General features: G+C 41.5%; 1 protein-coding gene across 1 annotated transcript; it reads right to left on the reverse strand.

Moving 5' to 3' along the window:
• Positions 1-430: 430 nt before the first annotated feature.
• LOC144270492 (ras-like protein family member 11A-like) lies at positions 431-13,073 on the reverse strand. Its single transcript, XM_077826985.1, has 4 exons — positions 12,703-13,073; positions 11,144-11,200; positions 7,093-7,175; positions 431-1,927 (listed from the first exon to the last, which is right to left on the reverse strand). The coding sequence occupies exons 1-4, from the start codon at positions 12,845-12,847 to the stop codon at positions 1,460-1,462; spliced, it is 753 nt and encodes a 250-aa protein (XP_077683111.1). The 5' UTR covers positions 12,848-13,073; the 3' UTR covers positions 431-1,459.
• Positions 13,074-15,313: the final 2,240 nt, after the last annotated feature.

The following is a 15,313-nucleotide window of genomic DNA, read 5'->3' on the forward strand; positions in this document are numbered from 1 at the left end:
TGTCTTATAAAAAATGCAACATAAATCTCCTCTTAAATATGTTTGTGTGAAGCACTGAAGACAGATGAGTCACTGTATTCTTGGATTAATCCATAACAGTTACCTTCAAATCATTAACTCCTGCTGCAGGCCTGTGCATGTAAAAGCATCAGGATTGTATTGTACTTCACAGAAATATCTATTTATTCCCTTAGTCGACTCAGAATAATAATTTCTTGTACAAGGATCAACCCCACCCAAATCCCTAACCTGGCAACTCCCGAGTTCTCTGAAAGTTTGGAACAGGATTACTGTTTTGTGGTTTGGTCCACCTCCACTTATAGGCTGCTTCTGCATACAATGCACAACTAATGACGCAACACCTGTATGGCCTTGTGGATTTATGTTGTATACACACACACACACAATCATATTCAAACCAACTGCAGGCAATAAGATTGGCTCAGCTGCTGAGTGGGCTTTGTGGGAATTGCTCTGAGGGTTAATTAACTTTATTTATACAGTTAAACTTTTTTTTCTACAAACAACGCTAACAAAACTAAGATCCTATTTTAAAAAAATCACGTGATGAAGGTTATACTGCGAGATGCGCATGCCAAGACACAACGCAATGAGCTGCTGCCAGCCCAATCACACTTCTCTATCTTTTTTGATGTTTTTTTCTCTCCTGTTGCCATGTGAAGACACACATAAAAATGGGGGAAGCAGACTGTAGTGAAACTAACTAAAGAGTGCTGTCAAAGTAAACAAACTGAAAAAAAATAAGAGAAACATATCTTTTTCCTCCATACTTTCAGTTACAGTCAACCCAGGTGTTACTTGTAATAATAAAAATAAAAAAATCAGAGAACTGTCATTTTTTACACTCCCTTTAAAAAGGCACTGTAATGATAAAAATCATATTTGAAAAAATCATTCCCATTGTTATTAATAACTTTATAACATAATTTAAAGTATCTAATTTGAATCTCACTTAGTTTTCACCATTTCTCTTTGTTTGCTTTTTGAATTTCACTTAGCTAGCACAGGATAGGGAAAGTAGTCTAGTGGAGTTTCACTTTCTGTATATAGTCAGTTTCATTCTCCTGTTATCATGCTTTAGCTCCTTAATGTTTGTGTTTGGGAATATTTACATCCCAAAACAAAAACCCAAGACATTTCTCTTCACTTCTCTAGGATTTTAAAAATCTTTTCTTATTAATAAAACCTAAATTTTAGGCATAAACTACTTGACGGTGTCCCCCTTTTAAAAAGTGCATAGCTTTTGACACGTTATTGTTTTAAACAGTTTCCAAATTCTTGCTCAGAAATACCCATTCTATAGGTCCTTTTGCTGAAGGAAACAGAGGATGTTTAACTGAGATCTTTGTGTTTAACCAATGTGTCTATTGAATTTTGAGGAAATAAAGACATAAATATCAGCTTGCTTGCTTGCTTTTTGAACTAGCTGTCAGCTATGTCAAAGTGTAGTGGCAGATTTCCCTTTGGAAGACAGTGCCTGTTTCAAACGTCTCTTTAAGTCTTGCATGTTTGGAGACTTGGGCCGGATGAGGTGGAGCCCTCTCCGTTTTTCCCCATTGCAGCTTCCAATCATCCTGCCCACCTCCTGGCAAAGTTGCTGGAAGGCCTCATGTACCCCCTCACAGTTCTCCCGGGCTGACACTTCGCAGTAAGTGCCACCCAGCTCATTGGCCAGTTGAAGCCCTTCTCTGGAGGACACCTGCCTGGCTCGCAGCAGGTCTCCTTTGTTGGCCATCAGAAGCAGGGGGATGTTGGCGTTGGGGTGGATCTTGCGAATGTGCTGGTACAGGGGTCGGATGACCCGGTAGCTATCATAGTCCGTGATGGAGTAAACAAATACAAAACCATCCGCCCAGTAGATTGAACGGTTTATTTGCTCCTGGCAGCAAATACTGTCATTATCATCCTGCCATCAAAACCAAGAGATGAGAGATTAGAAAACAGACAGTAAGAAGCAAAAAAAGCTACCATCAGACAGGGCAGCAGCAAGTGATCATACAGCACTGGGAGCAGGCAATTGCTCCATTTCATCACATTGCTGCTACTTAATCTGACACGAATAGAGAGCAAAAGGCAACTCTGACTGCTGTTGAATGTACCAGATCTAGGATGAAATACCATGATATGTCAATGGAATATGAATAGGATCTGGCAGCACAGATAATGGAGTGGAGACCAGGCTGTTGTTCAGTGGTTAAAAAATGGTCAGAACATTGATGCTTTGTTCAAATGGATTTTGTATTTATTGAATCAGTATTCAGCACCCCTCCCCTCGTTATCAGGGGTGATAAATGGAATCATCAAGGTTAGAGCCAGAAAGTTAGACAGAAAAAAACTGTCAGGTCATCTAGTCTAGCCCCACTTATCCAAGGGAAGGATTGTTCCCTACAGTACCTTCTTTAGTGCCTTTTCCGGTCCAGTGTTTAATGTCTCCAAGGATGGGATTTCTACCATTTTCCTGAGGAGACTTTTCCACTGTCTGATGGATCTTACCATCTGTAAGTTTCTCCAGATATTCAGACTAAAAGTCTTTTTTAGAAAAAGTAATCTACTGCAAGTGATTGTTCACTGGAGCTGAAAATAAATGGTGGCCTGAACACTGATTACTTTCTCTAGGAGGCGATGGATTTCTGATTACTGTTAGGCTGTCTTTTTGTCATGTCTGCACAGTCCAAGAGTGCCCATATCAGGTGTTATAACATCATTGCTCCTAATCAGGACAGGAATAACAATCACCAGGGGAAGAATGCAAAGGAAGCTGATGTGTTACTTTTTGGCCTGAGTTGTGATCAGTTCATTTCTAAGTATGAGGTTTTTTTAGACTAATCGATTTCTTTTAATATCTTTGCTGGGATTTTATTCAATTAGACAGGGAGATTAGCATTGCATGTTCTTATCTGGCAGGCTTGGTCTGATAAGAAATGTTTCTGCCAATATTATAGGCTCTTTGAAACAACATACAAGTCCTTGTAACTTCTTTCACTCTAGGTCAGATCCTACAAGGTACTAAGCACCTTCAGTCTCCACTAACGTCAGAGGGAATTAAAGTCTCTTGGAACCTCTGGAACCTAACCAGGGGATGCTCAGCATCTTGCAATGTCTGGCCCAACATCTTTTGCCAAATGAAATTCTGGGAGTCTTATCAAATTATTGAATGGCCCAGTATGAATACATTTGTCCAGAATAAACTGGCATAAAAATAATCCATGAGCTAATTGGCTAAGTGAAACCTGTAGGACAGACCCAAAATCTAATCACCCTAAATTAAAATTGAACTTCAGCAACCTCTCAGACCCTTCCCCATTACTAAAACATTGTTCTATCATATCGACCATTCATATGGTAATTTGGTTTCTTTTTTTCTCTAGCATGAAACACCAGGAAAAATCATCAGCAGTTTTTTTGACAGATATTTAACTTGTCAGATTCAACAACAAGAAAATAGGAGAAAAGGACAAAATATTAAACCCTGGCTGTCTAAGGTTGGCTCCTAAATCCACATTCAAGCACTTAAATAAAAGTGGTCTGATTTTTCAAAGGTGCTGAGCATGTGCAGCTCCCATTGGTTTCAGTGGGGTTTGTGGGTGCTCAGCACTTGCCCCAAATTGATCACTTTATTTAGGCACCTAAATATGGGTTTAGGAGCCTAACTTCAGGCACTTGGGGTTGAAAATGATGGCTTAAATGTATTATGTAATAATTGATCAGACAGCAGGAGGAATACTGTAGGCAAAACTAAAAGAGCAATCTTTGCTTTAGGGGGAGATTTCTCAAAGGTACAAATGGGAGTTGGGGGCCTAACTTTCAATGGGAATTGGGTCCCTAATTGCCCTTTGTACCTTTGAAAAATTTTTCTTTAGTTTAGACCACAGACATTGGAGGCAATGGCTCAAAAAATCTAATAACACCTCATCTCTTCCATCTCACAGTGCCATCACACTTGATCCCATGCTGTGTTTGGATTTTTCTCATTAGTGGTGCTGTGGGATGCACACAGCAGTAAGGCTATATCATTGGTACAGCAGCACCCTAAGCCATTAAAGAATTGAGATACTCATGGATCATTTCCACATGGAATGCAACTCTCAGGATATAACAAGTGACCTCTATTTATGTGAAATGAGCTGCTGGGTCTCAATCCAGTTCCTGCCGAACAGGTGTCCAACCTCACAAACATTACAGTCACACCTAGAATGAATAGATATATTCACTGTCAGTTCAAAGGTTAAGGTGCGTGAACTCTCTGGTGCCCCAGGTCAACACATTGGCAGGGCAGTGTGTGGGGAGAGGGGAAGCTTGCATGGTTACTGTAACTGATCTGTATATAAGTAGCCCTCCTTTGTATCCCCAGGCCCCTTTCACCAGCTAACTCGTTTTAGCAGGGAAAAGAACTAGTTGCTATAAACAAGGATTTGAAAACTTCTTTGGAACAGATGAATGCAGCTTTCCCGAGCAGAAGTTCTCAGTTACAATGGCTGGGCCCAGCCAGCAGTAAGATAGATGTGATAATCCTCAGTGGAATGTTTTATTCACAAAAATAGAAGACTAATAAGCTAGTTTGTTTACAGACATGTCTCCTTACGAATTAAAAACTACACACAGTCACTGGCTATGGATATTTCAAGTAGCAATTAATCATTTAACAAACCCAGTTATCTGTCTGCTTCTGGTTTTTTTTAAACATTAACATTTCCGATGTTGTTAGAATTCTGAGTAACTCCACATGACTCTCTCCAGAAATCACAGCACACAGATGTCAGAGTGCAAGTGACTCATTGTCGTTCAAGGATCTCCTTAGAAAACACATGAACACAACCTAGTCAAACATCCTTTTGATGGCTCAATTCAGAAATGAGCCCTTGAAATCACTTCAATTACACCATTTGGTGCAAACACAGACCCAAGGTAAAAAGCTTTTGTGGGAATTATTGAAACAGTGTAGGGCTTTCACTGGGACAAAGGAAATGAAGCCTCCCATCATTAAATTAGAAATAGTGCTGACTCCAAACCTCAGAGGTAACACTTCTGAATGCTGCAAAGTTCGGCCTTGGTTCCAGAAATCAAAACTCGGGTCAGTGTCGAGTCAAAATAGTGAAATCTGAAAAATGATTTTATATCTGGAGAGAAAGGAAGGGGAGTGGACCTCCTTCATGCTTCCTCCACTCCCAGGATAGAATGAAAGGTGGATTCCCTTTATTATGTATTTATCATGCTTCCCTGGTTACAGTGCCTAATTTCTGTCAACAGGGTCTCTGGGTGATAGTCACACCTGTGCAGAGAGCTAGTACCAGTTAATTCCCACTTAAGCATTATTTTGAGGGTGTAAGTGACACATAAGCCATATGCTGGGCCTCTGCACAGAGGTGAATTTCATCCTCTGAAAATGATAGGGCTTTTAGTTAGGGCTTCAGACTACAACGTACCTTTTTGATTCTCTGCTGTATTTTTACAAATAGAGGGAAAGACTATACTTGGCAATTGATGTCATTCTGTACTTTGCGTCCTTGATAGGAGAGCTTCTTTTACTAAATTTCAAAACCACTAAAATCATGGGTTCAACTGAACTCAAAACTTAGAAAGGTCAAGTTCTGTTTGGTGCTAGCAAAAATGTGAGATCTGGGCTTCTGCACGCATTTTAATTCTTGTTTTATTCCTCTGGAAGCCTTACAAGCAGGGTAAGAATTCCTTTCAAAATAGAATATTGTTTGCATAGCACAGACTTCTGCTTCATGAGAAAAACATGTGGTTTTTAAATAAAATTTCCTTGGAAAAATAGTTGTTTATAAAAAGAGAATTTTTTTTTAATTTCTCCCCACAAAATCTGACTAAGTTTCCAAAACATTTTGTAAAGGGTTCTGGAGGTTTCCCTGCCTTCCTTTTGTCAGTGTGGATGATGGTAGCATTCAGAATGAATGATGACTAGGATGTATGTTCCTCCATCTCACCCACCCACCACCCCCATTCTAAAAAGGCATGGGACACGATTGGTTGGGACTTTTGGCTTTTCAGTTAAACTAATTTATAGTGATCAAAGAAAACTCAGATGGAATCCTGGATTACAAGAGATTTCCTGCCCAGCTCTGCAAACTCATGATGGGATAACTCAGCCAGGATACAGAGAAGTATCTGTATTTTCAGGTGCATATCTAAACTAAACAGGATCTTCAAACCTTTTCAGGTTTGACATGAGAGAGGATGAGGTTGATAATGGTGTTTGGATTTAGATATATGGTAAATTAAATCTGGGTTTGGATTTGGTTTCAAGGAAAAACCAAACCTGGAATTTGGGTTCAGTGTTGATGAAAATGCACTTAATTTTGGCCCTAAATCTTAGAAACTTCATGAAAACAGTTGCTCTTGTGAGAGTTCCACCATTCAAGGGGAAAATATCACAAAATTTGATGCTTCTGTAAAATTTCCACCATTTTGGTCTGCTTCCAAACCAGCTCCAAAAAAATAGAGTCAGTTTAGCACTGCTCTTTTATGGAGAGGTCCATAGCCAGGAATTATAACGAGAACACCCTGAAAGCTGGTGGGGGGTTGGTGTGATGGGGCTTATCCACCTCATGCACCTGAGAAGTAAGGAGTGTTTTAATGCAGATACTAAGAAGGCCCCCAAGTGGAGATTTCTACAGCTACTATAAAGACTGTCCCTCAGAAGGAAGAGAGATTTGCTCTGGGAGAGGAGGGTCTGACCTGAGCAGCCAGATTGGCCTCTGAACAGTTGAGAGTTCCTTCTGCTCATCCAGGGACAGGAACTTCTGGCCAGCAATTAGATTAAGCAAAGACTTGGTTGAACCAAGCTAACCCTGCAGCTTTATTCCTCAGTTTAAGCTTGGGCTGCACTAAGTCATTTCTTTTGGCCTTGATTTAACATGAAAGGAGCCTGACTTAAAGGAGTAGGTGAGGCAGGGCAGAGGCCATCTGAGTTGGGATGTCCACATTTGGGGTTCTAGTTCGGGCACATCTGCTAATGACAAGAGTTACGTATAGGGGAGACCAAAGAGCTGGCAATGAACAAAAGGCACCCACTGTATTCTGAAGCATAAATCCATTGAGCAGACATTTTACCTCCAATGAGACAAAGGGTGTATCCTGCATCTGTAAGGAGATCTGCTCTCCGTCTATGGTGAATTTTCTTGAATACAAGGCACCTGATAAATAAGTAAGATAATTAGAGACAGTACATGTAACGGAGAAAAAAAAGTAAATCCAGTCAAAATCAGAATATTCTAGTCCTGAGTCCTGGGAATTATATGGTACATAGGTCCCAGGCTAGCCCTTTACACAGGGGTGAATTTGTGTGATTGGTTGCCCAAGTAACATGGTATTATATATGTTCCTTGACTGGGTGTTTCCACCACCCTGGGCTATATCTAAATTCTTCATTTTTAAACTCTTTATTAAAAATTAAATTAAATTCTTTATAAACTACTTCACCCATGGAACAATCAGGCCAGATTATTTTATGTGACATCTTCAAAGAGCAACACAACAGTTTCAAATCCAGACTCCATTTTCAATGGTTTCAAATACTGGCCTACAATTTCTCCTATGACTCACATTACTGAGGAATATCTGTTCTTCTTTCTGATAGATGACTTCTTCCTAATGATCTGCTACTTCTTTTGGAATGAGAGAGGACAACCTGAATGGGATTTCTGTGCCCACTTAAAATAAGCCATTGATTCCACATAGAGTAGCACTCTTCTATAATGCAGATTGGAAGTGCTTGTAATCACAAGTGAATCAGGGAATTCACTGTAAAAGGAGTGAGCTGTTTTCCATGGATTTCTACCGTAAGTGCAAGGAAAAGTATGCCAAATACATACCGTATTGTAAATGGAGCACACAACCATGCATTATGACTAGAGAGTTTAGGTTATTATTATGGGTCTGCAGAATCTCATCAGTCAGACTATGGTTCTGAAACCCCCAAAGTAGGGATAGCATGTATCCAGGTTCCATTTTATCCAGATCACTAAGGTTCAGAGCATGAGGGCTGGATAAAAGTTTCTAGGCTTGGCCCAACTTTGATCAAGACAATGGAGATGTTGGGTTTGAACTATATTTGTTTTTGTATTGCAGGTCCAACAACATAAAGAAAGCTTAGGTTTGGGGTTTATGAAGTATCCATGGTTGACATAATGACAGCTTGGAAACTGATGTCCTCTTTGTTTAGCTATAAAACATAACACAAGTGACATGGTGGGACAGGCCCTTTGTGGCCCCATGCTAAAGGCCCTACTACACTAAGTTCTGGTTCTACTACACTAAGCCTCAGTAAAGGAGCAACAAAGGTGGGTCCTCCAGGCCTGCCTACAGAGGCTGCACAGAAGCAGCTAATCAGGAGGTGCCAGGCCTTAGCAGAGCAGTTCCTGGCTGGGACCAGAGGAGCAAGGCAGGGGACTCTTCTCTGGCCACAGGAGCTCAAGGAACAACCAGACTGTGGTTCTGGCTGCATTTGCTTAAGCTGGGGGAGAGAGAGGACCTGAGAACTTTAACCCTGCGGTCAGGGATGAAGATAAGGGGGCCAGGTGGGAAGAGGCTCAATGAAATAGCAGCAACGAATTGAAGTGAGTAGTACATGGCTGCTGTGCATAGGGTCCCAGGATCGGAACCTGGAGTAGTGGGTGGGCCTGGGTTCCCAGGCCAAGTGATGTAAACCCTGAGTAGAGGACAAGTCTCATTGGGAAGCCCGAGTGAAGGGCTGAAGTTAAAGGGCCCAGAGCTGGACTGAAGACATTAGCGAGGGCAAAGAGACTGTTTCATTTATCGGACTCTTTACTACCCCAGAAGGAATTCATTTGGACTTTGTGATTTGGCAGGAGGGCCAAGCCACTGACAACATGCCAAGTGAGGCCAACAACCTATGGGACACCAGGAGCAGGAAAAGGACTGCGGTACCGCACACAGCAGCAGGAGGCACTCGAGAGGTGAGAGCCCCTGTTAAACATGGCTAAACAGAGAACTACAGTCTCAACAGCTGTCAGTGCGGCACTGTTCAGTGTACATACTGTCCCAGTACAAGCTTCACTGCTACTGCCTAGGCAATATGTTTCAACTCTGACCTGGAGGAATCCCCTCCAGGGGAAAGCAGGGAGTTGACTCTTCATGGCCTATTGAGTCCTTGGCCTCAATTCAGATTACTTATGAACAAGCCAATAAGCGCCGACTGTGGTGCATGTGAACCTTAGTTTAAAACGATATATCATCCCTGTGAGAAATGTCTCTAAAATTTGGTTCACAGAAGCAGGTATATTTGTTCCAATGGAAAAATATCTGAGCTCATAGAAACGTTTAGAATATGAGGACGTTCACTATGGCAAAGTTCACTGCATTTGAATCCAGCATTAAAATAGTACATTTTAAACCTGACTGCACTGCATGAATAACTTTTCTGTGAGCCCTATGAAAATGTGTCAGATGTTAAGCTGGAAAAGACTGTGCTGTTTTATGGGGAGATACCTAACCCCTGAACCAAGACCAGCCAATATGCTATTCCTACTCTGTAATATATCACAGGAAAAAGTACAGGTACTTCCAGATGCTGACAGTGTTCTGCCTTATATCCAGCCACAGGAGAAGCATAGTCATGTGACCACAGATTTACTAACACCTGTTTCTTATCTTTAGCATATTTGTTTCTGATCCAGTATGGCTGTAGGGCTGGTAGCTTAATGGAAAAAAAACATGCAGTTCTTAGCAATGTGTCTGGTAGCAATCCATTGTGAAACTTAGAAATCTAGCTTGATTGACAGTGTCTTGTAGGAAAGGTGGAGGAAAAGAAAGAGAAGCAGTACAAAGACTGAACTGTCAAGGTTTATTTAGGGTCAATGGAAGGGGGCAGTCAGTAAAAGCTTCCAGACCATCACTCACCAGACAGGCAGAGTAGATCAAAGGCTTCTGGTTCTCTACCATCCCTATTTCTGACTCTTCCTTCTCAACTCAACATGTATCTCCCAAAGCAAAACAATTACAAAATCACTGGTTTGAATCCAGCCCAGCTTGATAGTTCACCCATAGCTGTTAGGTGGCCTACATGTGAGATGAGTTAACTGGTCTCAGTACAGTTCCTAGTGCACAGGTATCCACTTTACAGACCCTGCTAATACAATGAGTGTCCTGGTGCGCAGAGAGGGTGTGGAGTAAATAGGTCACAGCATCATACCCTCTGAGACAAGGGTGGCCAGCCTGAGCCCGAGAAAGAGCCAGAATTTATCAATGTACATTTCCAAAGAGCTCAGTAATATGTCAGCAGCCCCCCATCTGCACCCCCACTCCACTCCCAGAGTCTCCCACCCTCCCCCAACCCCACCGATCAGCACCTCCCCTTCCCTCCCGATCGGCTATTTCATGGCACGCAGGAGGCTCGGGGGTGGGGGGCAGAGGAGCAAGGGCACGGCAGGCTCAGGGGAGGGGTCGGGGAGGGGTGGAGCGGGGACAGGGCCTGTGGCAGAACCAGGGGTTGAGCGGTGAGCGCCCCCCGGCACATTGGAAAGTTGGCGCCTGTAGCTCCAGCCCCGGAGTCGGTGCCTACACAAGGAGCCGCATATTAAACTTCTGGAGAGCCACATGTGACTTCAGAGCCACAGGTTGGCCGCCCCTGCTCTGAGATGTTCCCTGTGGGTCAGGATTGGACAAAATAGCAAGGCAAAGTGGGGAAAGCTTCCATTACCACTGTACCTGTCCTGGGTACAGAGGACTTCAATCTAGCATTCTACATCAACACTAAAGTCACTGAAAAAAGCAAACACATAGGACAAAATTCTGGGATGACTCTTACACTCTAGTGAAATCCCATTGACTTCACTGCGGTTGCACAGGCAGGGTAGCATTTGGCCTCTATTGTTCAACTGATATATGAAACATTCCTTGATTCTGCCTTTAATGTAGGTATGTCCCCAAGCCAATCTTTCCCTCTGAACCTTTTCCGTCAGAGTGGAAATAATACTGACTATAAGGATCGTAAATAACGAGCCTTTGATTTATTGTTTTCATAGCCTGAGGCAATTAACTGGAAATATGCACCTCATGGGCATCTAACTGCTTCACTTTCTTGTAATACACGGTGATTGGAAAAGGAATCTATCTGTAATGCCGCACAAGGAAGTAGACTCACCAGTATTGGCCTCATAGTCTCCAATAAATCTTTTAGTGAGAAAGCGCACAACCAGGGCTGTAAAACAAGGAAAAAATATGGGCCTTTAATCTGAGTCAATATCAGCCTTTGCAGAATGCATGTAACGTCTTACTAGCTGACTTAGTGTAGCACCAAGATAAACTTTGTTCACATATTACTTTGGGCATATGGCTCCATTATTGCCCACATAGGAAATGATTTGGGGCCGGAGTATGATACCATTACTCTGGGTTGCCAGCACCCTGTCTCATGAGTTGTCCCATTGATTTTAATCAGGCTACTCATAGAGTAATGTGAATGTCAATGAAGCTATCACAAGCTACCCTTTGAGCTTAAAATAATTTGATGAACTAAAACAAAGCAAATTCTTACAATACTACAATGGTTCACAGTACCAAGTTTAAGACCTGGTCTATGGATATCAGAGATCAGAATGGATGATCTAGTGGTCCCTTCTGGCCTCAAATCTGTGAATCTATTCATTTTATCCAATGGACAAACTGCATGTGCTGTTTTCAGAGTAACAGCCGTGTTAGTCTGTATTCGCAAAAAGAAAAGGAGTACTCCTTTTCTTTTTGCATGTGCTGTGCAAGTGATCAATCTGCAGCAAGTGGGAACTTCTTGCTCATCTTAATTTCTGATGGTTTCAAAGATCCTAGGGCTAGAAAGCTTGGAAAACATTTTGCTGTCTCTTGATCTCTTTCTGAGAAGAACTGTGGTATTTTTTTTTACAGTAACAGCATCTTATTTCTATAGTGCCTTTCATCCCAAATAGTTGGCAAAATTAATCAACTGACAAACAATGAAGGGTCTGATTCTGCAAGCCCTATCTGCACGCAACATTCCCACAGACTCCATTTTTAAAGATTATTACACCCACCACTGACATGCAGCCCCGTCTAGTCAGCTGTTTAACTATGCAGCTATGCCACTATCTTCAATGAGCTACTTTAAATTTCTATACAAGGGGACTGCTTAAATTTTACTAAGTGGAAGCGGGACCTCAGATATAGTAAAACAAAGTCTGTTCCTACTAAAATTTGCTTATTTGTGAAATCACAATCCACACATACAAAAACTAAATTTCTAAACTAAACTCAATTTCTCTCTCTTCCTTGTCCCCACCCCAAATCATAGAAAAATATGTGGAAAATAATACTTTTTTTATCCATAGATTTCAAAGTGGTACATACCACGAAGGCAAGTATCATTAGTCCCGTTTTTCAGATGGGGAAACTGAGACACAGTGAAGTGACTTGTACAAGATCATACAGTAGGTCAGTGGTAACGCTGAGAATTTAATGCAGGACTCTGGACATCTACTCAATGTCCTACCCACTTGATCATGCCACCTCACTTTTGAACTACATATATTGGATGATCTGATCCATCTCATTGAAAATTCTGAGCATTTTTTAAAGTGGTAATTAAACCTATACAACAATTACAGTCTGGAGTATATACAGACTCTGGTCAATCTGACCATAAAATGTAAATACAGTTACATTGTAAATACAATCAAAGCCCTGTGGACTTACCTGTCTTGCCAACGTTACTGCCACCAAGTACAACAAGCTTGATGATTTTGTTGGGCACACAGTCTAAGACAGGATACTCGGGTATGGGAAGCAAGAGAAAGTTAGTAGAATACTGTGACATAGTATTCTGAGAGATGAGACGCATGCCAGAACTGAGATCTGATCAGCTCTACTGGGAGTAGGGGGAGAAAAGGGAAAAAAAAACTTCTTTGCTTCTTTTCTAGGCTGTAAATCCTTGGATGGATAAGTCCTCTCATTTCATTTAAGTAGCTTTTTAGGGAAGTATCAGAGCAGCTGGCCTCTTCTTTCCGACGATTCTGCTCAGACAGCGACTTTGCAAAGCGGAGGGAAACTTTCTGTTCGACTCCAGTGAAAACTGACTCCTGCATTCCTTGGCCAATCAGAAGTCAAAACGTGACATTCCACTAGAGAGGGCATAAAGTGTGTGCCTCCTATGAACCATGATCAGTCTGTTACTTTATCTTTTCTCGCTGCCTGTTCTACGTGCTGTACCTTGGCTCTGAGCTGAAAACACATCCTTCAATTTTTTTAATCGTCATGGTGGTTGTTTCAGCAAGATATGGCCACCCTGAACTGTCCTGGTGAAATTGTAGTTTGAATAATTCTGTTCTGCCTATCTGAATTCCCTTTTTACTTTCAATTGGACCCAGTTTTCTCTGCCTTCCATTCTGATCTGTTGTGTACAGGTGACACACTTGGATCCCTTAAGAGAGCTTGAGCTGATGGACATTCCTCTGCATTATAATGAGGATTTAAGCAGTTTTAGATTGTATTTTGCAGCCTCTCAGAAAGCAATACCTTTGGGTGTTCGTAAGTTATTAGATGACACAAATAATGTCAATACTTTTCATTCTTATTGTTCAAGGGGAGAATCATTTGTTGATAGTTGCTTTATTTTTTTTAAATAGGTCATTGGTCAACAGTGTAACAATGCAATGAGTCTGTACTTAGACTGTGTGGGTATGTGTGTCAGCATTGTGCTAGGTCACAACTGTCCTTTTGGACACTTTAAAGTGAATTTAGTGCTGGTGATGGACTGTCAACCCTAGAGTCAAAAAAGGCCTACATACACTCCTACTGTGCTGCTGTGCCGTGCCCAGCCCAGGGAGTGATGGTGCAAGGCAGGCTCCAGTGTACATTAGGGCAGCCTTAATGTGTTCCATTGTTACAAAGATCTGTGTGTGGGTGATGAGCCAGCCGGATTTGGGAATACACCAGCCACTATCCTCTCCTGTCCCTGCCACACCTTTTTCACTGGAGCCTCCTGTAAGAGAAAAGGGTACAGAGCTGGCTATTCTGGGTCTGCTCCTTATACCCAGGGAATTCAGGGTCTTGCAGCATCTTTCAGTCACAGCATGGCTCTGAGTTCCCCCTAGAGTAGGTTTTAAGATCAAGAGTATGATGGTGACAGAAAACTAATGTAGCAGAATGGAAAATCAGGCCTCGGGTCTCCAGACTGCCAATCCTATTCTCAGTGCACTACAGCCAAGTTGTCAAAAGAGCTCCGTTTCCCATTTTCAAAAGAGCTCAGCATGCTGAGTGCATATTGGACGCTATGCTTTTGAAATCTGGCCTTGGTTCACAGTGGTCTAGGAAAATAGGCACAGGAGTCAAGTGACTTAGGAAGCTTCGGTTTCTCCATTTGTAAAATGAGGCTGCTAATAATTACTCACTAAATAACACTTGTATTGAATTGCTATGTGAGGGCCAAGTTTTATTGCTTTGTAAACTATTATAGTCACTTCCAGAGGTGGGAATAGAACCCAGGAGGAACAGCTGATTCCCAGTCCTATGAATAAGCACCAGACCATGTAGCTTTTGGGGCATGGGTCCTCTCGCCACAGTTTCCAAATTTCTAAGAGTGACAATCTGAAAGCAAGTTCTCAAACATCAAATGATGAAAAATATGGCACAAGAAAGTTAATTTCAAAATTGCTCCAATTTCACAGAAGTTTTGAGGGAACAGGCCACATTTATTGGGGAGGGGCAGTGGAATTCTGATTGAATATATTGATCAAGTAATAATTCAGTTCTAAATGTGTTACTAAGCAAAAGTCTGAATATATTAAAAAAGCTTGATTTGAGGAACTCTTGTGATCAACTGGTAAAGCTGTCTTCTTGTGCCTGTCTTCCACTGGAAGATACTAATTAAAGGATGAAGGTGCCTTTGTTGTCATTAGCTATTGAAAGCATATGTAGATGAGTAATATACAAATAAGGCAATATATGCCAAACCACTGGGAGGCCAAAAGAGTGTCACAACAGGGAAAAGGCCAAATAAGTTAGCAATGTCACAAGGGATGTTGTGTATAAGCAAAAATGCTGATAGAAGAACATATACCTATTTAGAAGTCCTAAAGGAAGGCACAACAACTGATTTCAGTACATAATAGCAGAAACATTGTGATGGTCTTGTGATAGAAATGCCAGCTACTCTGACAAAAGTGTTCCTTGTTCCCTTTCTCCATTTATCCTGCTCTCTCACTTAGGCAAATTTCATGGAAGGTTGTTTAAGATCAATATACAGCAAAACTGTCAAGATATATTTATATACTTAAAAATAAATTTGTCACCTGTGTTACTATACCTT

This window comes from Eretmochelys imbricata, chromosome 9, assembly GCF_965152235.1.
Source record: "Eretmochelys imbricata isolate rEreImb1 chromosome 9, rEreImb1.hap1, whole genome shotgun sequence".
In the NCBI taxonomy this organism is placed as follows: domain Eukaryota; kingdom Metazoa; phylum Chordata; order Testudines; family Cheloniidae; genus Eretmochelys; species Eretmochelys imbricata.